This window comes from Lynx rufus, unplaced genomic scaffold, assembly GCF_022079265.1.
Source record: "Lynx rufus isolate CCGP_SWC_20201006 ecotype Redwood Valley unplaced genomic scaffold, mLynRuf1.p SCAF_4, whole genome shotgun sequence".
Lineage (NCBI taxonomy): Eukaryota > Metazoa > Chordata > Mammalia > Carnivora > Felidae > Lynx > Lynx rufus.
In genome coordinates this window covers 2,237,452-2,259,210 of record NW_025814856.1, presented here as the reverse complement: position 1 = coordinate 2,259,210, position 21,759 = coordinate 2,237,452, and the positions used below count along the sequence as shown (strand labels likewise).

General features: G+C 62.0%; 1 protein-coding gene across 2 annotated transcripts; it reads right to left on the bottom strand.

Moving 5' to 3' along the window:
* Nucleotides 1-609: 609 nt before the first annotated feature.
* HDGFL2 (HDGF like 2) lies at nucleotides 610-21,265 on the bottom strand. Of its 2 annotated transcripts, none has more exons than XM_047096596.1 (16): nucleotides 21,167-21,265; nucleotides 18,690-18,766; nucleotides 18,458-18,596; nucleotides 11,988-12,179; nucleotides 6,730-6,846; nucleotides 6,546-6,617; nucleotides 5,447-5,612; nucleotides 5,272-5,347; nucleotides 4,878-5,187; nucleotides 3,667-3,764; nucleotides 2,963-3,036; nucleotides 2,748-2,818; nucleotides 2,365-2,466; nucleotides 1,997-2,213; nucleotides 1,259-1,391; nucleotides 610-913 (listed from the first exon to the last, which is right to left on the bottom strand). In XM_047096596.1, exons 1-16 carry the CDS (start codon nucleotides 21,236-21,238, stop codon nucleotides 811-813), a joined length of 2,019 nt encoding a protein of 672 aa, XP_046952552.1. In that variant the 5' UTR covers nucleotides 21,239-21,265; the 3' UTR covers nucleotides 610-810. The 2 variants fall into 2 exon arrangements, with proteins under 2 accessions (XP_046952552.1, XP_046952553.1); XM_047096597.1 differs by having other exon boundaries at nucleotides 610-910.
* Nucleotides 21,266-21,759: the final 494 nt, after the last annotated feature.

Sequence of the window (21,759 nt, the reverse complement as noted above, 5' to 3'; positions counted from 1 at the left end):
CGGTGGGAACGGAGGCTCCTGGCCAGGGCAGGGTAAGTCACATACAGTGGACGCCACTGTTTAGCCAGCAACTGCCCAGTGCGGGTGTCTGTCTGAATCCGCGTGATGGCCCCGTGAGCCTGGGATCCTTACACCGGTGAGGAATGAGAAGCCCGGGGTGGGAGTGCCACTCATCCAAGGTCACAGAGCAAGTCCTGCCCCCAGTGCTCACACCCTTGCAACATCAAGGACACTGGCCAGCCCACAGCGGCCCCCAAGCCTGAATGGCTCGAATGCCCCGAGCTACTGCTCCTGGGGACCCTGAATCTTGCCTCGGGGGTCCCAGAGCCACCTGCAGCCTGGCTGGGAACGGAGAAGCACGGTCTCCACCCCCCGGGCCCAGGCCCGCCCACTGGGTCCCTGCTCCCGCCTGGGTGCTGGGCGGCCGCACGCAGGAGGGTCACCCCCACTCTCCCTCACCGTCAGCCCTGCAGGGCCAGGCCAGGCCAGGCAGGGGCACCTTCGCAACCAAGTTCACGTTCGCTGTGAATGCTACGGCTTAAATCCTTCGTCCCTGGACGGGTCCTGGACAACTGCCCCAGCAACACTAGACAACCAAGTCAATAAAAGTGACTTTCATTAAAAAAACCCTTTATAGTCATTTCATGTTGGTTGGAAATCACAGAAGTTAGGCAGAAAAACAACCCAGGGGACAGATACAAAGGGACAGCACAGCGCTTCCCCGACAGGTCTCTGCTCCTTGGGTGGTGGGCGGGGGCCGGGGCAGGCCTGGGGCATCTACGTGCGACGGGTGGGCCTGGCCGCCGGGGCTCAGCTGTCCTCCTCGTCCAGGGACTCTGAGGCTATCCGCACCCTCGAGCGCTCCTGCCGCTCCTTTCCGGGCACGTCCAGCTCGGGGGCCTCCTGCGCACTGCTGGTGGGGACACAGCACGGGTGCGGGTGAGCACGTGGCCCTCCACCGCCAGCAGAGACCCAGCGCCCGGGGAGCGCGGCCGTGTCCGGAGCGCCCTCCGCCGCCCCAGCCGGGCCGCAGGGCGGACCCAGGGTCCTCACCACGGCGGCGTCCGCACCCAGGAGCCCACGCACCCGTTCCCGGAGCGACGGGAGGAAGCCACCCTCCCGGGGGGCCGGGCCCAGAGCAGCTCCCTGGATGGGGGACCCACGGGTCAGCGGCAGGGGTGGCGGGTGCGAGCAGCCCGCGCGGTGGGCGCCTTCTCAGGAAGCTGCCCCCGTGGCCGCGGCCCCCGGCGATACTTACTCGTTGTGTAAGGGCTCTTCAGAGGAGCCGCACCCCAGCCCCTCCTCGGAATTCTGTCCTTCCTCCTGCTCCTTGTCCCCTGCGCTCTCCCCTTTCTGGGACGTGGCCTCGCCATTCACCGGGGCTGAGAGATCTGGGTGGGAGAAGGGCTCGTGACCCCGTGGCCCTGCCCGCCGGGAGCAAGCGAGAGAGCTGGTTTGGGGACAGGAGCCCTAAAGGAGCCTCCACCCACCTCGAGGGCCCTGGCGCAGGGCACCCACCACATGCCCCCGGCCCACACCTCCCAGACCCATCGGGACTGCTCGTCCGTCAGGCTGGGGCATGTGCCGGGTTCTGCAGCCGGCTCTGGGCCCCCGCACATACAAGCCTGAGACAGGGAGCGACTGGTAAGTGAGCGGGGAAACACGTGTGCAGAGTCTGGGGACAGAAATAAGGAGACGCCCCCTGCAGGCCGGCCCTGGGGCTGCGGAGGCTTCAGGTCTGAAGAAGGAGCACCTCTCCGCAGCCCCCATCAGCACCACGTAACCCTGGCGGGAAGGACAGCGCGACAGCCCCTTTGTCGCTGAGGGACCCAGCACCACTGTCCCTTCGGGAAACACCTTCTTTCTCCTCTCAGCCCACCCCTGGCCCTCCCAGGTCCAGCCAGCCTGTCCCGCGACGCTCCCACACGCGGCTCCCACACGCGGCCCCCACGCACGCACGGCTTCCCGTGCTGTCTGGCTCTGAGGGTCTCCTCACCCGCGCAGCTCAGCTCGTCCTCCGCCCTCCCCGTGGGGGCCTCCTCTCCAGCCAGCGCCTCCTCTGCCTTCTCCACCTCGGCCCTCTCCTTCTCCGTCCCAGTTCTGGTTGCCTTCTGGATGGCCTCGATCTTTGGTCCCAGGACCCGAGACTTGAGCCGGGTGTAGACCTCTGCGGCCTTCTCCATCACCTCCTTGTTGGCCTTATAACGGCGGATCTGACCCACAAGAGGCCCGCTCAGGAGACGCAGCGGGTCTCGCCCCCCGCCAGAGCCCCGCCTCCAAGGCCGCCACCTCCCAGGCCGTGCCCCTCAGGACCCCTACCCCCGCCGGCCACCAGGCCCTTCCGCTGCTAGGATCCCACCGCACCTTCTTCAGTGTGGCCACCACATCTGTGTTCTTCTGGAGGATCTGTGAGGTCACCTGCAGGGTCCCCAGCTCCTCCAGCGCATTCAGACACCTCTTCACATCCTGCAGGGTGGGGAGAGGAGGAGGGGCGGCACCTTGCTGAGGGGACCCTAGGGAGTGCCCTGGGGGGCAGGCGGAGTGACAGGGACCCCCAGGGGTGGTGGTTGAGAACCAGAACCTGGAGGACCGCTCGGTGCCACCTGTGGGGACACCAAGCAGCACACCCCGGGTGGCGCGACCCAGGGTCTGCCTCAGTTTCCCAGAACTTCTCAGGGGCTCCACACACGAGGGGCTGGGGGACTGCCTGGCCTGGAGGAACCTCCGCACCCCGAGGAGGGTCTCACCGGATTGTCGACTTTCAGGGCGAACTTGATCTCGCTGTGCAGCTTCTGCAACTTTTCCTCCACGGAAGGTTCTGCGGCCAGGAGAGAACGCAGCGCCTGCACGTGACTGCAGCCGCAGAAACCACCCTGGCCCGGTCCCGCCACCCGACCAGCTTCCTCGACCCGTGCACGTGCATGGGAGCAGAGGACCTGCCCTGGTGGCCCGCCCTCCTCACCTTTCTTCTTCTCCACCTTCCGGTCGGGCGGGAACCCTTCTGACCGCTTCCGGGTCCGCTCCACCTTGGGGGGCCTGTGGAGTCACACCCCTTAGCCCTACCCTCGCCTGCCGCGTAGCCCCCCCCTGCCCTGCCATGGCCTTCCTGCCCCCGGGGGCCTCTGCGTGCGTGGTCGGGGAGGAGGAGGGATCAGGGCCCATTGGGACCTGGTCTAGGCAGCCGCCAAACTCCCATCGGGAAGGTTCATTCCCTGATGCTGGATTCCCGGTTAGCAAGCGGGCAGGGGGATGGGCTGTATCCCCCAGGCTTGGATTTCCAGTCTGAGGACCACTGGTCTGGGGGACAGGGTCCCCCCCTCAGCACTGCTGACAAGGGGCGGGTCGCTCTCTGAGGAACATCCGGGCCCTGTGGGGGGCTGGGCAACAAGCTGGCCCCACCCCCTCAATGCCAGGAACACCCCCAGCGTGACAACCAGATAGGTGGGGTGGTGTCCACTGGGGGCAGAACCTCAGTCTGGAGCAGTGGTTCCTACTGACGGGGCCCCACTTGGTTTGGATCTATCTCCAAGACTGATTTCGGAAGTCGGGTCCCTCCCGTACGGGGTGAGGGGGGACGGATCCCCAGGAGGCCGGGAGCCGCAGGGACCAGAACGGGGCAGGTGGGCCCCCAGGTAGCCGCGGGAGGAGAGGCAAAGCGGGTCCGACCTGGCTCGGGGCCTCTCCTCGGGGCGCCCTCTCTTCTCCTTCTGGCTGGGTCTCCTCGAGGGCTCTGTGCTTTGTGACTGTCTGGCCGCCTTCTTTGCCTGCAGCGTCCAGAGAGGGTCAGGGCTGTGGCGGGCAGCGGGCGCTCCCTTTAGAGGTTCAGCCTGCCACCGCCTGCCACCACTGCGCTGTTAGGAACTGGCGGACGGGGCAGGACGGGAAGAACGACCCCTGGGTCCAGCACGTGCCCCAGGTGACAGCGTCTCAGGCCCTACAAGGAGCACTCACTCAACGGGAGGAGCGGCCCCACAATCTGCACTTCCCGCGGCAGGGATCTTGGGCCCTTTTTGTGACCGAGGGAAAACAGGGAGAGAGTAAGGTCGTCCTCTGTCCCGTGGGGCTCGGTCTAGAAGGTGACAGGCCTGGAAGTGAGGCTCAGATCCAGGCAGATTGCGAGTGCCAGGAAAGCGGGGTGTTGACGAGCCTGCAGGACTGCCCTGGGCCTGCGGGTCACCCCTCATGCTCACAGAGGCCTATCTGCTCCCCACTCGTCCCAGAGTCCTGCCCCCCGCAGCACCCAGAGGGCACCTGTGAACACAGGAGTCAAGTCTGCCCTCCTCGGCCCACAGCCCTTCAGGGCTCCCACCTCCCTGGGGGAAAAGCCCAAGTCCTCCCTGAGACCCCAAGGCCCGAGACGACCTGCCCCATCCCCTCTCCTCTTTCTCCCCCCTCCACCTCTCCGTTCTACCCACATGGGCCCCCTGGTTGTTGCTCCAACACACCAGGCCTGGTCCTGCCCCAGGGCCTTTGCACAGACTGTGCTCTCAGCCCAGCGTGCTGTTTCCCCAGATACCTTCCCAGACCACCTCTCACTCCATTCAGATCCTTACTTCACGGCACACGGCATCTTCTCAGCTAAAGCCTTTAGGGTTTACCCCACCTAAAACCGAAAAGCCCACCCGACAGCTCATGCCCCTTGACCTGCCTTCTTGTCTTTCGCACCCAACGTGCTGGAACGCACCTCACGTCGTCCCCTGTCTGGCCCCCTCACGCGAACCCCGGCTCCTCCACGGCGCAGGTCTCCGTGTCCCGTTCACCGCTTCACCCCCACCCCCACCCCCACCGGCGCCGACCCGGCGGGCGGCGGGAAGGGACCCGCCGGGCCCGCGCTCCCGGTTACCCGGTAGCGCCGCATCCGCGCCAGCAGGACGCACCTCTCGCTGCGGCTCGGCCTCGGGCCCCGAGTCGGACGAGGACTGCGGCCCCCGCCCCCGGCCCTTGCGGCCGCGCTTCCTCACGGGCTCGTCCTCGTCGCCCGGCTCGTCCCCGCTGCTGCCCCCGCTGCCCCCGGCGGGGGCCTCCCCGCGCTCGCGCTCCCGCCGCCGCTCCTTCTCCTCCTTCTCCTGCTCGCGGAGCCGCCGCAGCTCCTCCTCCTGCTCCCGGCGCCGCCTGGCCTCCAGCTCCCGCCTTCGCTCCTCGTCCCGGCGCTTCCACTCGCTGATGCGGTCCACCTCGTCGCTGTCGCTGCGGAGGCGCGCCCGTTAGAGGGCCGGGGGCGCGCCGCCCGCCCGCCAGCCCGCCCGCCCGCCGCCCTGGCCTGCCGCCCACCTGTCGCTGCTCGAGCTGCTCGGGGGCCGCTCTGGCTTCGGCTTCCGGCCGCGGGGCTTCGGGGGCGGCTTCTCAGCTGCAGGGAAGGGGGGGGGGCGGTCGGCGAGGGATCTCTCCCCCAGGACGGCGCGGGGGGTGGGGGGTGGGGGAGGGGGCGCCCCGGCCCGCGCCCTACCTGGCTTCCGGCCCCGAGGAGGCTTCTTTACGGACACGTCCGAGTCGGAGGAGGAGGAGGAAGAGGAGGAGGCAGAGGACGGCGCGGACCTGGCCACGGCCACAGGCTCGCCCTTGGCCCCGTCGGATTCCGCTTTGGAGTCGGAGTCGGAGGCCGAGGGCGCCTTCTGAGAGAGGCGGGGGGTGCAGAGGTGAGGACACAGGCCACGGGCAGCCCCCTCCCCGCAAACAACCGCCTCTTCCTTGGGCTCGGCGTGGGGGGGGCGTCCCGGGCCTCATCCCCTCGGGGAAGCGGGGGGAGGCAGAGGAGAGCCGCCGCGCTTTCCGGGGCTAGAGCTCTTGGTTGGTTTTTTAATTTTATTTCAGATAGAGCAGGCGCGTGAGCAGGGGAGAGGGGCAGGGGAAGGCAGAGCATCTCGGGCAGGCTCCCCACACAGTGCAGAGCCTGATGCGGGGCTCGATCCCTCGACCCTGGATCACGACCTGAGCCGAAACCAAGAGTTGGACGTCGGACCGACTGAGACCCACCCCCCCACGCGCCCCTACAGCCCTTCCCAGTGCAGAATAGGGGCGGGAGGCCCAGTGAGAGGAGGGCCCTCCTCCTGTCTCCGCCCCCATCCTGCTCCCCACTCCCATGCACACAGGTGGCACGCTCATACACACCCAAGCACCTAACGCGCACACTCGAACACACGCACACCGTCCGCGGGATGCGGACACACAACACGCGTGCATTCCCCTCCACACACACCCACTCTCCCTGCCTCACACGGGGCCCCTAAGGACACCCCTCTCCCTTCTGAGGCCAGCGTTCCAGCACCCCAGTTTCTGCACCGGCCTCTGTGTTCCTCTCAGGAGTGGTGGCAGCCGGGCGGCCTCCGGCCCACAGACGGGCCCTGCACACTCCACCCTCGGAAACCACACACCGAAGCCGTCGGTGGAGGCAGAGGTGGACGGTGGTGATCCCTGGTGGCCTGGGCCCTACCCTCCTCCAGAAATGACAGACTCTACCCACGGGCAGTGGCTGGTGACCACACAGAGCCTCTCGGGGGTTCCCGCAGGCAGGCAGGTGGGAACAAGACACGAGAAAACCCCTCTACCTTTTTCTTCCGTCCCGCAGGGGGGCCCCGCCGAGGCGCCCGCACCACAGCTTTCTTCTCGGGGGTGAAGTCCTGGGCGGAGAGAGAGAAGGCGCTGAGTGTGGGCCCCACGGACTGGCCCCGGCTCGGCCCCCGTGCGTGCGTGCGCCCGCCTGCCCGCCCCCGGAGGCAGCCACCTGCTCACCTGGTCACTGGTCTTCTCTGACTCAGAAGAGCTTTCTGAGTTCTCTTCCTCGGATGGGGACACGCTGGCTTGATCCAGGTCGCTGGAGGCCTTTCGAGCTCGTTTTGAGACCGACATCTAGAAAGAGCGCAGCCCGAGCACAGGAGCGATCAGAAATTTCGCCTGTGTGCTCGGCACAGCCGTCTCCCGCCTGGCCGCTCACACCCCGGAGAAGAGCTGAGGTTCTGGAATCCTTGGGAGGTGGCAGGGACCCCTTGCAGGATCTGACTAAAAACCAGGGTTCCTGGGGTGCCTGGGGGGCTCAGTCAAGCATGAGACTCTTTTTTTTTTTTAATGGTTATTTATTTTTGAGAGACAAAGAGAGACAGCATGAGCGGGAGAGGGGCAGAGAGAAAGAGAGAGAGAGAGAGGGAGACCCAGAATATGAAGCAGGCTCCAGGCTCTGAGCTGTCAGCACAGAGCCCGATGCAGGGCTCGGACCCACCAACCGCGAGATCATGACCTGAGCCGAAGTCGGACGCTTAACCGACTGTGCCGCCCAGGCGCCCCTAGCATGAGACTCTTGAATTCGGCACAGGTCACGATCTCATGGTTCATGGGTCTGAGCCTCACATCGGGCTTTGTGCTGACAGCGCGGAGCCCGCTGGAGATTTTCTCTCCCTCTCTGCCCCTCCCCCACTCACATGCGCACGCTTGCTCACTCTCTCTCTCAAAAAAAAATAAAACAAAACAAAACAGGGATCTTGAACCTTAAGTACACTGTGCACAGTGACAGAGGCCAGACACAGAAGGACACGTCCTGCGTGACCCCACTCACAGGGGGTCCCTAGAGGAGTCCTGTCCATAGAGTCAGAGAGTGGATGGTGGGAGCCGGGGGTGGGGAGTCAGTGCTTCACGGGGATAGAGTCTCAGTTTGGGGAGATGGAAAGTTCTGGAAAACGTGGGGGGATTTGCAAAACAGTGTGAGTGTGCTTAATGTCCCTGAGCTGTACATTTTATTTTTTTTTAAGTTTACTTATTTATTTTGAGAGACAGAAACAGCACGAGTAGGGGAGGGGCAGAGAGAGTGGGAGAGAGAATCCCAAGCAGGCTCCGTGCCACCAGTGCAGAGCCCGACATGGGCCTCAAACCCACAAAACTGCGAGATCATGACCTAAGCCAAAACCAAGAGTCGGACGCTTAACCGACTGAGCCACCCGGGCGCCCCAGAGCTGTGCATTTTAGAATGGCTGATTTTTTAATGTGAACCTTACCTCAATAAAAAGATTAAAAAAATCGGGGCGCCTGGGTGGCTCCATCAGTTAAGTGTCTGATTTCGGCTGTCATGATCTCACAGTTCACGAGTTCGAGCCCCACACTGGGCTCTATGCTAACAGCTCAGAGCCTGGAGCTGCTTCAGATTCTGTGTCTCTCTCTCTCTTTCTCTCTCTCTGTCCCTCCTCTGCTTGTGCTCTCCCTCTCTCTCAAAAATAAATAAACATTTAAAAGAAAAAAACAAATTAAAGATAAATAAACACATGTACACACACACACATACACACAAACAACCTGAATTCAGTTTCAGGGGTCCACGCATTCTCTGACATCCACCCAAAGAAGCCAACGTAAGAATCTTTAAGATTCTTTAAGCTTTAGAAGTAGATCTCAGCCAGGGAAAACCCAGGCCTCCCCAGCCAGCCAGTGCTGAGTTCAACGGCGCTTTGCCTCTGTTTTGTCACATCGGAGATGCGGTGGTTCTCCTAACCACTGTCACCGGAGCATCTCCCCCGCTCCGTGCCCTGTCCAGGGCACGGTGGGCTGGACTGTGTCCCCCTAAAATTCACCTGTTGAAGCCCTGACCCTCAGGACCTTAGAACGGGACTGTGTTCGGAGACCGGGTCTTTAAGGATATAATTAAGTTAAAATGATGTCACTGGAGTGGCCCTAATCCAGTGGGACCTGTGTCGTTATAAGAAGAGATCAGGACATGGCCACAGAGGGACGACCACGTGAGGACACGGGATGGGGGCACGGCATGTGCACGCCAGGGAGAGGCCTCAGAAGGAACCAGGCCTGCCAACACCTTGATCTCAGACTTGCTGCCTCCAGGAATACTGACTGGTGTGCAAGCCGTCTAGTGCACGGGACTCTGTGAGGCCAGCCGGCACACATGTACACTCAGTGACCCCCTGGGGAGAGAGAAGGCCCCCTACTGTCGCACAACATGTTCCAGCCAGGAGAGGCAAACGGAAACATTCTGTGCAAATCTGAGAGAAGGGTTACTCGCGTATGGGGGACCAGGACGGGACAGAGGGAGGACAGAGAAACGGAGGGAGGACGGAGGGATGGAGGGAGGACAGAGGAAGGACAGAGGGACGGAGGGAGGATGGAGGGACAGAGGGACAGGGGAGGACAGAGGGATGGAGGAAGGACGGGGGGGGGACAGAGGGGCGGGAGAGACGGCAAGCACAAAGCCCCACAGGGGAAGGCAGCGTGGCTAGTGAGTGGTCAGGGGAGGGACGGGGACTGTCGGGGCCGGACCTGCAGGGCTGTGTGGTCGGGTGTGGAGTCTGGCCCCCCTTCGTGGGCGGCCGAGCTGAAGCCCGGGGCACTTGGTACTCCCTCTCGGGACACAGACGGCCTGCAGCCTGGGGGCGCTGTATGCTCTCCCTTCTCAACACAGGCGCTCAGGGGATCCAGTCGCCAGGCAGTTCTAGGGGAAGCGTTTCAAGCCGGCCGTGGCCTCCTTCCCCAGACCAAAGGGCATCACAAAGACTAGGGTGACCCAGGACCCTCCCCCCTGACGCCAGGGTGCGAGGGGAAGCAATGGCGAGGGGCCCCGAGCTGCGAGATCCTGGAGCCCCCGAGAGCACAGAGACCCCGGCTGGGCGGGCAGGGCCGGGACCCCGTCCCCAAGAGCTGGCGTCGGGATCTGCCTCACGAAGGAGGCCGTCCGTGGAACCACTCAGAGGACAGATGAGAAGACCAGCCAACAAGTTGTTGGCTGAAGAGAGAATGTATAAAGCCGGCCCCGCGGGAAAACCACAGCCCCTCACAGATCAGAGAAAGGGCAGCTGCGGGTGGGCTAGGGGATGGGGCTCCCGGGGAAAAGCGCTTTTAAATGTTCCCCGGTGCGGTTAAACGGGGTTGTAATAAAAACTTGTATCTGTTTAATGCAAAAGTGACCCAAAAAATCTAAGTAGTGACTTACAAACAGGGGTTTAGGGGCGCCTGGGCGGCTCAATCAGTTGAGCATCTGACTTGGCTCAGGTCATGGTCTCAAGGTTCATGAGTTCGAGCCCCACGTCGGGCTCTGTGTTGTCAGCACAGAGCCTGCTTCCGACCCTCTGTCCTCCTTTCTCTCTGCTCCCTCCCACGCACTCACACACACACTCCCTCTCTCTCTCTCTCTCTCTCTCTCAAAATAAACTTTAAAAAATTCTTAATAAAAAAAACACAAAAAAACAAATAGGGGTTTATCTCTCAGGGGTGGCACGGGGCAGGGTTGTTTTCTACGCATTTCTATTTAATGTCTCCAACAGCCGTAAACAGAAATAATGGGGAATTTGACAAAACAATGCCAAGCGCACCATAAAAACTTGGAGCTGAATGCCCAACAAATTTTTTTTTTCCTTTTTCTTTTACGCATTCGCTTTTGAAACAGCGAGAGAGGGCAAGCGAGCAGGGGAGCAACAGACAGAGAGGGAGACGAGAGAACCCTCAGCATCCTCCACGCTATGAGCGCAGAGAAATCGTGGCCTGAGCCAAAATCAAGAGCCAGACACTTAACCGACCGAGCCACCCAGGTGCCCCCCTGAACGCCCGACGCTCTTACTAACGTACCGGTGAGAAATCACAGACTGCTTCTCGACCACTGAGGACCTCGTCGTAAAACAGTACTTAACGACCAAGAAATGCTCAGCAAACAGACACCGTGTGGACGGCTGCCGATTCTGTGCTTCGCACCCCCACCCGCACCCCCGCGCCCCCCGCCCGCATCCACACCCCCACCCGCGCTCACACCTGCACCCCGTGTGAGGCACACTCGGGATCGCAGACAAACCCGCCAGGGCGTTTCCAGTCCCCGGCACAGCAGCCCGCGCACCTAACACGGGTATTTTCTACCGGCTTCTCCGCACCTTTCGCGTCTCATACCTGACGACAAGCACGGCTTATCGTGAGGATTGGAGCCAAAAGAAACGTTATTTTTATCAGTAACGGTAGGAAAGCCTGTGCAAGACAGTGGCGCTAGGTCCCGGCCTTTTCATCCCGCACCCAGATGCTCAGAGGCAGTCAAAAGGCAGAGAAGAGAAAGGGCAAGAGACTGTCTCTGGAACCGACAACTCACGTCCTCACGGAAACCTGCACACGCACGTGCACAGCAGTGTGTTCACAGCGGACCACGGTGGACACAACCCAGATGTCTATCAACTGGTAAATACGTGTCCACCGCACACGCGCACGTCCCTCGGCCGCGAGCAGGAGCGAGGCGCCCACCCCCCGCCGCCCCGCGGACCGACCCCGAACACACGACGCTCAGGGAGGGAACCGGACACGAGAGGCCACGTGGGGTGTGGGTCTGCGTGTGTGAAACGTCCAGAACGGGCTCATCCACGGACAGGAAGAGGGCTCGTGGGGGCTGGCGGATGACTGCTAAGGTGGACAGGGTTTCTTTCGGAGTGACAGAATGTTCTGGAACTCGCCGGTGGTGGCGGCTGTACAGTTCTGTGAATGTACTAAGAACCAGTGAACTGTGTATTTTGAAAGGGTGAATTTCGCGCTATGTGAGTGGTATCTCAATTTTCAAAAAGCATGTTAAACACCCAGAAAAATTATCTGCATATTCAGGTTACGGGCATAATTTCAGCTAGGAGGCTCCTGGGAGGGAAAAGCCAAGAGCGAGCACGTGCATTCTACTTCTGCTGGGGTCTGTTCAGTCTGGCTGGTGTTGAGTAAAAGGTCGGGTTAATAATACAGGAAGGCATTTCAGCTCACACTACAGACCCGGGCTGAGCACACCCCCTCCTCGAGATGACAATCTATGAAGCGGAAACGGTAATATCTACCGAGGAACGTTATAAAGAGTAATGAAATGACATACGTAAAAAAATGATAACAAACAAAAATAAATGAAACAAATCATGATGGAACCGTGCGTTGAAAACAAGAAAGGCAGCGGGGGGAGCCCAGGCTGCTGGGGGCGGGGGGCAGAGAGAGGCTGGGCTGCCACCTCCCCCCCGCCCCCCCCACCAGGCCAAGGGCTCCCGCCCCACCCCTACCTTCAGGGCTGCGGCCTTCCGTTTCAGGCCACTGTTGTCGCTGCTTTTGTCCGAGTCGGAGTCGCTCTCCATCCTGTCGCTGGCCGCTGTGGCGGTCACGGCTGTGACGGCCATGACCCCCCGGACCTCGTCGTCCTCGCTCCCGCCCGCCGGGTCGGCTTCGGGGGCCTCGCTGTCAGAGGAACTCACCGGCTGGGGGGGCGAGACGGGGGGGGGGGCACAGACCAGTCACCAGCGGGCTTGGGCGGATTCCCCAGCCGGGACGGTGACCCCGAGGACAGATCCCACGGCGGGGTCGCAAATGTCAGGGTCTGGCCCCCTGGCTTTCCAAACGGGGCGGCCCGGAAAGACTAAAGAATCGAGGCCCAAAGGCAAGATGGGCACATGCGGTGTGTGCCAGGGTCCAAGGTCAAACCTCAGGCCGGTCTGTGACTTAGCCTCTCGGGACCTCAGTTTCCACATCTGAGGGAGACGGGTGGCACGACTTTGGCCTCTCGGGGCTGTGGCAAGGATGAGGCCGGAGTGGCACACGGCATTCTTAGGGCAGTGCCCAGGCTGGCAAGCGGTCCCCCAAAGTTCGCCAGTTCACTGTCGGTACGCCCGTCGCGACGAAGACAGGACCTCCAGGCCGAAACTTCCAGGCTCTGCTATTTCTGCTTCACCCAAAGTGCCCGCTCGGTCAAGAACGGCCACAGAAACACTTCCGCCGCGCTCGGCACGTGCCGGGCTCCTTTACACGCTCGGGGGGCGTTCGCGCAGCGGCGGGTGCCAGGCACGGGGCTGGGCGGGCAGGCAGCGAGCACACGCAGATGTGAAGGCAGCGCGGCCCCTGCCCCCGGGGAGCTTACCATCTAGCGGGAGAGGCCGAGAGCAGCCATCTCGGCAGAACAACGTCTCGCTGCGGGGACGGGGAGAGGGGAAAATACTGGTACGTGGGTGCCGAGGAATCAGGGAGAGGTGGGTGTAAGGTGGCAGGAATGTTCTGAAGTGCGTTTTGGGGAGGAATCCTCGGAGGGCGGGACGTTTCAGCTGATGAGTCATCTCAAGCATGCAAAGGGACAGGAACAGCACGAGGGGAGGGACGGGACGGTGCCCCTGAGAACCGGGCGGGCGAGGTCGGTGTGGCCGGGGCAACGGTGAGCGAAGAATGTGGCGGAAGAAAGGCTGGAGGGCTGGGCCAGGGCTGATGCAGGGTTATGGGGGATGTAGGGGACCCAGCAGTCGCACAAGGACGGTCAGGCCACAGGGCTCTCTCGGGCCTGTTTCTGACCCCGTTCTGGATATCTCGTTTGTAGGAGGAACACAGATGAGTCCTGGTCAAACTCATCCACTGAGTGCCACAGAACATCCACTGCCTGAGGCCTCGTGCTGGGGCGGGGGCGAGACGGTGTGAGACAGGGTCCCTGCCCTCGGGGAGCTCACAGTCCCCGATGGGGACTAATGCGGAGAAAGACAAGGAAACACAGAGAGACAACACGGCCTGAGAGGGGGTGCCGCTCCGTTCCTGGAGCACCCAGCAGAGTCCGAGGGTAATATCTGACCACGTTATTTCACGGTACTTCTTTACCGAGTAATTAATTTCTTTTAAGACCGAGACTGTGACTTTTTAGAGCTACGGTCTGCAAAAAAACCAAATTTCCACCTACTAATAAATAGACAAAGTGCAGAGCAGCTATAGGACAGAATACTATTCAGCCACGAAAAGGACTGAAACTGATATGCGCTACAGGGTGGATGAACCCCCGAAACACGCGCAGTGAAAGACGCCAGAAGCATTCCATTTCTATGAAATCTGGAGTATGCAAATTCATAGGAACAGAAAGTTGATTAGGAGTTCTCAGGGGCGGGATGATGTTCTCAGGAGATGCTCAGTTAGTTGAGCATCCGACTCTTGACTCCAGCTCATGTCGCGATCCCAGGTTTGTGGGATCGAGTCCCACTTTGGACTCTGCACACGAGGCATGGAGCCTGCTTGGGGTTCTCTCCCCTCCTCCCCTAATCGAGCTCTCTCTCTTTCTTTAAAAAAAAAAAAGGAGTTCTCGGGGGCTACAGGAAGGGGAGAATTGGGGGTGACAGCGAACAGGAAGGGGGGGTTTCCTTGTGGGGTGATGGAGTGTTCTCGATTAGAGAGCAGTGGCGATTGCACGACACTACAAATGTATAAAACCCACTGTAGGACACGTTGAAAATAGTTAAAACAGCGGATTTCCCAAATTCATTAAAAAAAACTTACAACAAGAGAAAGGCACACTCCCTCGGTGGAACCACAGCCGGGGATCGATGGATCGGGCCGGGGCCGCCCGCCGGCCGAGATACAAGCAGGGAGGACGGAAAGGGGTCCGAGTCCGAGCGAGGAGCCTCGGGAGCCGCGCCGACTGGACACAGGAGGCCAGACCAGGACCAGGGAGCAAGGAGGCAGGAGCACGGGCGGCCGGGGGGCCGGGAGGGAAGGGAACCGGGGTCAGCGCTGGACACAGGACCAGACAAGCGCTTGGTAGGACATCAGCACAGAAGGGCTCAGAAGAGGGGAAACGTGGCTGCCGGAGAGGAGACAGGAGGACCCCCGGCCCAACCGATCCCCCGTTCCCTGATCTCTTGCAGGAAGCCCCCCAGGCCTTCCCTGACTGGGGGGTCCTGAGCCCACCCTGGCCTTCACACAGCCGGGTTAACAGGCGAGGAGAGTAAGGGCCAGGTGTTGACAGGACCTCGTGCTCAGCACGCAGCTCCTTCTGTCTCCCCTGAGGCACCGTAACAGGGCCCACTCTGGATATGCTTGACGAGAGTAAAAGACGTGACGCTAGGTAGGGCAGGCCCCAAACCTAAAACGAGGGGGCAGACGTTACCCGTGCTTGCTCTGGGTGTGTGTGTGTGTGTGTGTGTGTGTGTGTGTGCGCGTGTGCGCGCGTCCTGGGTGTGAGCCGTCACCCTCATTTTGCAGACGAGCAAAGGGTGACACGACAGCTCAAGACCACGGCGAGTGTGTGACAGAGGCGAGATGCCGGCCGGGCCTGGCTTGGCCTCTAAGCCGGGGCCACCGGACGCAGCGACTGCTCACGGAAACCCCTCCTTGCTCCTGACCAGCCGGGGTCCGACCTGTGCCTCTCACGTCCAGCCAGGTGGCCGGGCTGGGTGGGCCTGTCCCACAACTGGGCAAGTGGACGCTCCAGAAGGTAAGTGGCCGGCCCTACGCTGTGCCTGTAGAGAAGGCCGGGAACGCTGGATCTCGGGGCGGGGGTCAGCCCATGGGGTCTCACTGCCTGCCAGCAAAGCCTTGGGGGAAACGTGACCCCCACGGAGAAGCACGAGGCACAGGGAGGAGCCAGGAAACACGGCCAAGAGCCAGCCAACCTGCAGCCATCGCGAGCCCAAAGGTCTGGTGAGCGAGGCGAACCTCAGTTTCTCTCACGGCCTTCACGCGTCAGGAGGGCGATGGGGGGGATGGAAAGGGAAGGTCATATCCGGCCCGGCCTCGCTCCCGACCCCGCCATCACCTGCTCAGCACCGCGTCACTGCGCTAGGTGCCTGATGTGCGTCTGCTCACGGGGTTCCCCCCACAGCCCTGTGACACTGTGACACTACCATGACCCTCTGCCTTAGATGAGGACACAGAGGTTCAGGGAGGTGATGTGGATTCCCAAGGCACACGGTAAACTGGTGGTAGACCCAGAACTTGAGCCCAGGTCCTTGTGCTCCCGCAGCAGGACGCTTCGCCTCAGACCCGCTGCGGAGAGGTGATTCTCTGGGCCCTCCTCCAGGGCCCCCTCGCCCCCCCGTGCCCGATGAAACTCAGCCCGAGACACAGGAGGCCCGGGCTTTGGCCCCAGCTCACTCTAACTAGGCTGAGAACCCTAGACAGGTCTCTTTCCCTCTTCCCCTATCGAGGGACGAGGATGCATTTCTAGAAAATGCTCCGTCAATGGTTCTCAACCAGGAACGACGTCTGTCTCCTGGAAGACATTTGGCAATGTCTGGGGACATCTAGGGCTGCCGAGACTGGGGGTGCTCCTGGCATCGAGTGGGGGGTGGTGCTCAGGGACGCTGCTCAAAACCCCACAGTGCCCAGCCCCCCCCCCCTCCCCCCCCCCCCGCCATGAGAATGATCCAGGCACGAATGTTGAAAAACCCTGGTTCAGGTCTGAGATGTCTCAGATTCTAGCTGGGTCGCTCTGGGCCTCAGTTTGCTCATCAATAAAACGGAAAAGATGCCACCTGCCCAGGCCATCCTCAGCACTGGATTAAGACCATGAAGTTGGAACCACGCTCAGATGCCATTTCCACCTCCCGGCTTGGCAAGGGGGTGAGGGAACAGGGCTAGTGGTCACCTCTTAGTGAGACAGCCAGCTGAGTTAAGGCTGTCGAAAAGAACGAGGCTGTTCTCTGCACAGAGACCAACAGTCAAGATAAATTTTGGGGGAAGCCTGGTTGGCTCAGAAGAACATGTAACTCTTGACCTTGGGGTTGTGAGTTTGAGCCCCACGACAGGTGCAGTGATTATTAAAGATAAATAAACGAACATTAAAAAAGGATGTATTTTGGAGAACAAGAAGCAAAGTTAAGAATTCCAGGCTTTAGGGGCACGTGCGTGGGTGCCTCAATCAGTTAAGCGTGCGACTTGGGCCCAGGTCACGATCTCACGGTTTGGGAGTTCGAGTCCCACATCGGGCTCTGTGCTGTTAGTGCAGGGCCCGCTTTGGATCCTCTGTCTCCCTCTCTCTCTGCCCCTCCCTCCCCACATGTGCACACTAGCACTCTCTCCCTCTAAAATAAACATTAAAAAAAAAAAAAAAAAGAATTCTAGACTTTAGAACGGAAAAGCTGTGTTCACGGCTTGACGTGAACACGGAACTTGGGAGAATGTATCAGGAATGAGGAGCTGTGGCTGTCTTGACCGGACGTCGTGGCACCGTGACCGGGAGGGAGGGCTGACTTCCCACTCTCCATAGACACGCTCTCTCGTACACCCCCTTTTCCATTTGGTACCCCGAGCCTGCCTCTCCACTCAAGATGTAGACATACACGAGAAACGTCAACAGCGAACAGAGAGAACGCTCAGGTACCCGCACAACGCTGCTTCCGAAAGCCCGCCTATGGCCTGGCTCTGCCGGAGACATCCAGGCTGGTGCTTGGGAAGAAACACCTCAGGGGTCCCGGGCCTGAGCCCTTCACGCCGACCCCAAAACCTCCGCAGGCGGGCCCCAGGAATCCGCATCGTAAACAGACGTTCAGTTTGGAGCCACGGGCTCGGTGGGAAACCAAACAGCAAGACGAGCTCTCGCTCTCACAGCCACTTCTACCCTGGGGAGTCTGTGTGGGGCCAGTTCAACGTCAAGGTTGCACCACGGTTGAGTTTCTTTCCTCGAGGGCAGGCATCCACACAGCACTTACCAAGCTGCTGGTGTGCAATAAATATTAAACGGTGCGATGATTCACCAGCAGGCGAGAAGCTTACCGCGTAACCAAACAGAACTCGAGCCGGGGCCAGAAAAGGATCGCGCAGAACCCAAATGCCTTCAAGACCTTCTGACCCACTGCCCCATGATGGGGAGCGGGGAGTGGGGGCCGCGGGAAACCGGGAGAGACAACGGGCAGCAAAGCGGGGGACCTCCTTCTCCTAGACCCATCCCAGGAGGCAAAAGGAAACCACCACCAGCGTCTACTAAATTCTGGACCGTGAGCTCCCGGCTCAGGGGGAGCCCGAGCCGCAGGACAGCACAGGCTGGAGACCCCAAGTTCTCACGCAGGACTAGACGCTGCAGACATCCTGGGTCCGTCGCTCACTCGAACCAGACCCTCTGTGACTCCTGCGTCCCTCCCCACGGACCAGGCCGCAGGGCCTTTCCTTCCCGAGCTGGCCGCTCTGTCCCCGGCCCCGGCAGGCAGTTAGCTCCGCCTCCGGCCAACCTCAAGCCCACCTCGGTGGCTAAAAGCAGAGCAGAGAACCGCAGCCCAGCCTCCCCTCATCTGCACCTCACCCCCAAACGCCCAGAGCGAGGTAGCTCTCTGCGTCCTTCTGCAGCCTTCCAAGGCTTTCCATGAATTTCACTTCAACGTCCCCCCCCCCCTCCGAACAAAAGGCTTTTTCAGAGCTGTAATAACACTATTATAAACCCAAGCTAATTCCAGAGCAGTGGGTTTCACCTGGGGTGATCCCGCACCCCTCCACCCCACCCGGGGGGCACCCGCCAATGTCTGGAGAGGCGTTCGGTGGTCGCGACTGGGGAGGGGAGGTGATGCTAGTACGGAGTGGGTGGGGCCGGGGACGCGACGCAACTCCCACGAGGCCCAGGAAGGCCCCGACGGAGACAGAGAATGATCGGCCGGAGGTGAACAGTGTCAAGGGGGAATGAGCCCTTCCTCCTCGCCTACGGAGCAAGCTCAGACCACCTCCGGTGCCCGGCGTGTGTAAGAGCCCCGCATGACGTGGGCTCGGCAGTCACCACGCCAGCCACTCTCCACCCCCAGGTACTCACCAGAGGGGCGCTGTAGCTGGCGTGGGGATTGTTCTGGATCTCCCACAGTCCTTCATTGAAGCCTTTCCTCTTGTTGGGTTTCCCGTACTTATCTTTACATTTGTCGTAAGGGAACAGGTCCTTGGGGCCCAGGAAGGCTCTGGAGAAGGGAGGCACGGGGCCAGTCCCGGGTGAGTCAGGCCACCCGGGAGGCACCAGGGGGGACGGTCAAGCCCCACCTGGGGACACTTACGTTTCGTGTGTACCAAAGAAGAAGATGGGGTACTTGTTGGGTGGGGGCTTCACGGCACCGTCGGCGATGTCATCGATCTGCAGGGAGACGCTGGTCAGGGGGTGGCTGTGGGGGGCAGTGTCACCCCCTGAGCCAGGAAACGGCCAAGACATCAGCCAAGTTACTTGGGGAAAGCATATGCTGGGAGAAAGGGAGCCTTCAGCTGAGGGAGACAGGGCTCGTTCCGGTTAGGCATCTGCGTTCCTCTGCGTGACCCCCCCTCCTCCATACACACCTGTCCCCTCCCCCCAGAGTGTTCTGCCTCCAAGGCAGGTGCTTCACCTGAGCAGAGCCAAATACGGGGCCCTGAGTAGCCAGGAGGTGGGGCCAAGCTCAGCTTCTGCGAACTCCCAGGACCCTCCCTCGGGACCCCCCTCCCGCACAGAGGCGATCGGGGGTCTCTCTCCCAGAGGCTGCAGCTGGCAGCTCCCAGGATGCAGAGGGTGGGGGGTGGGCTGCAGGAGACAGGCCCTGAGCATCCAGGAAGTCCCACCCTCTCCCTACAGGCCCATGGGCCCCGGCAGCTGTCAGTCACCTCCCCACAGGAGGCTAGCAGCCCCTTCACTTCCAATCAGGTGCTTGGAAATGTTCCGGGCTTGGAGAGCCGGCAGGAGTGGGGGGGGGGGGGGGGGTTGGCGGGGGGAGGTGGAGGAGAGGGAGAAGCTGGTACTCTGGAAAGAAGGGAAGTGCCCGTAAAGTTTCAAGGCTCCCGTGTCCCCCAGGAAAACAAGCCCAAGCAAATCAGGTTAAAGTGAGTTTTCTGGTCCCCGTCAATTCCTTCCCATCCTCTTCTACGTCTGGGGGCTGCTGGAACCTTCCCTGCCCCCCCCCCCCACACACACACCCCAGGTTCCTTGCCCGGTTCTCTGGGCTACTTTTCAAAGTCCTTGGTGGCTGGGCCTCAGGCCCCCATGGCCAGCATCCCCGGCACAGGCGCTTCCTCAAACTTCATCACCCCGAGGACCAGCCTGCCACGCCTTCCAGGCCCGGCTTCCAGGTCACCCAGGACCCGCCTCTGAGCCTGAGGCTCAGACGTGCCAGCAGCAGCACCAGCCCCTGGCCCCTGCCCGACCTCCTGTGGCAGCCTCTCCCCACCCAGACCCCCAGCGCCGCGAGACGCCCGCTGCGCCTCACTTCTACCCAGAGGGAGCGCGGCTGAGATCTCCAGCCACCGGGCAGCTCCTGGGCTCCTCCCGTTCCAGCCCCCCGCTGCCGCCGCTGCTCCCATCCCCCAAACTCCGCCAGTCCGGTCACACGTTCCCCACCAACCTAGGTTCGGGGGCGACTTTACCCCTAGGTCCCGGGGAGGACAACCCCCAGGTCCTCGTCCACACTGGCCTGCCCTACACAGTGCCTGGGACTCCACTCTCTGGGACTCCCAGACTCAGGATGCCCTTCAGACCTGCACCCGGCGGACCATCCGCGTCCCCCGGATCTCAAGCTTTCCTAAAGGGGATCCCCAAAGTCCCCTTGGCTCAACCCCTTCCCTCAGATGCTCTCTCTCGGGCTTGAAGCTGAAAAGGAGTCTGATTCGCGCATCAGGGGGGGACCACCCCCAGATCTCCCTCCACCCCACACCCCAACCAGAGGATGGCGAAGGGATCTGTACAGAGCACCGGTCCCCAGGGTTCAAGTAAGTCCCATTCCAACCTCTGGGCCGCGATACCCCGCATTCTCAGAAGAGTCCTCTCGGCTTCAGTGACCTTGTGAACACAGCTCCCAGCCCCCTTTCCAGCCTTGACCTCCCTCAGCCCCCCTCAGCCTTGACCCTCAACCCTTCTCCCTCAGGTACCCCACAACCCTAACCCACCCGCACAAACGGCCTGCGGCCCCACAATGAGACCCTTCAGTCTGAGGCGCCCCCTTCCCATCAGTCTGATTCCGCTCTTTAAACCCCATTTTCCTCCGCTCCCCTCACACCACCTACTCGCTCAAATACTTGAACTTGAACTTGAACCCTGCCCCCTCAGGCCCCAGGTCCCTCAAACCCCACGACCCTTGGAGCGATTTGCTCAAGACTGGCCCCCCCCCCCGCCACAAACCCTCCGTTACGCGGGTCCCTGAGGCCCGAGGGCCCCCAGGACCCCGTTACGCGGGTCCCTCAGGACCGGGGCCCCCAGACCCCCGTTATGCGAGTCCCTCAGGACCGGGGGCCCGAGAACCCTGTTGCTCGGGTCCTTCAGGCCCGAGGGCATCCCCCAGACCCTCGTTCCTCGGGTCCCCGAGGCCCGGGGCCCGCAGACCCCCGCTACGCGGGTCCCTCAGGCCCGGGGCCCCCGGAGCCCCGTTACGCGGGTCCCTCAGGCCCGGGGCCGCAGACCCCCGATGCACGGGTCCCTGAAGCTCGGGGACCTCCAGGCCCCCGGTGCACAGCCCCTCAGGCTCGGGGCCCCTCCTGCCCCACCCCCCCGCCTGGCCCATCTCCCGCGCGGCCTCACCCGGGCCGGCCAGTGCGGGTAGCCCTTCATCTTGGCGAACACCAAGTCCCCGGGCTTGAAGGCATGCGGCATGCTGGCGGCGGGAGGCCCAGGCCGCAGGAAGCGGCGGCGGCGCGGGCGGCGGCAGCGACTACGGCGGCGGCGGCGGCGGCGGCGGCAGCGGCAGCGGGAGGCGAAGCCGGGGGCGGGAGCGGGGCGCCTAGGGGGCGGGGGCGGGCGCCTGGGCAGAGAGCCGGCGCCTGCTTATTGGACTGCGGGCTTCCGGAAGTCCCGCCCTCCGGTCGTCACGGGCGGGAGACGCCGTCGCTCAGAACCACGTGCGGGGATAGAGGAGCATGAGGACCAATGAGAAGAGGGGTTGGAGCAGAGCAAGTTAACGGGATTGGGTAACGGGCAGAGCCAAGAGGCGTGACCCAGAGGCCTAATGGGAGCGGGGCGGAGGTTATGGGAGGTGAAAGGGGAAAGGTGGGAGGAGGGAAACGGGGGCTTTCAGGGAGTGGTGAGGCGGCCAGCCAAGCTTCTTCAGGGCGGGGCTTAGGGCAGAGGGGCGGGCCATAGGCCGCCACGGAAGGAGGGCTTTAAAAGTAGGAGGC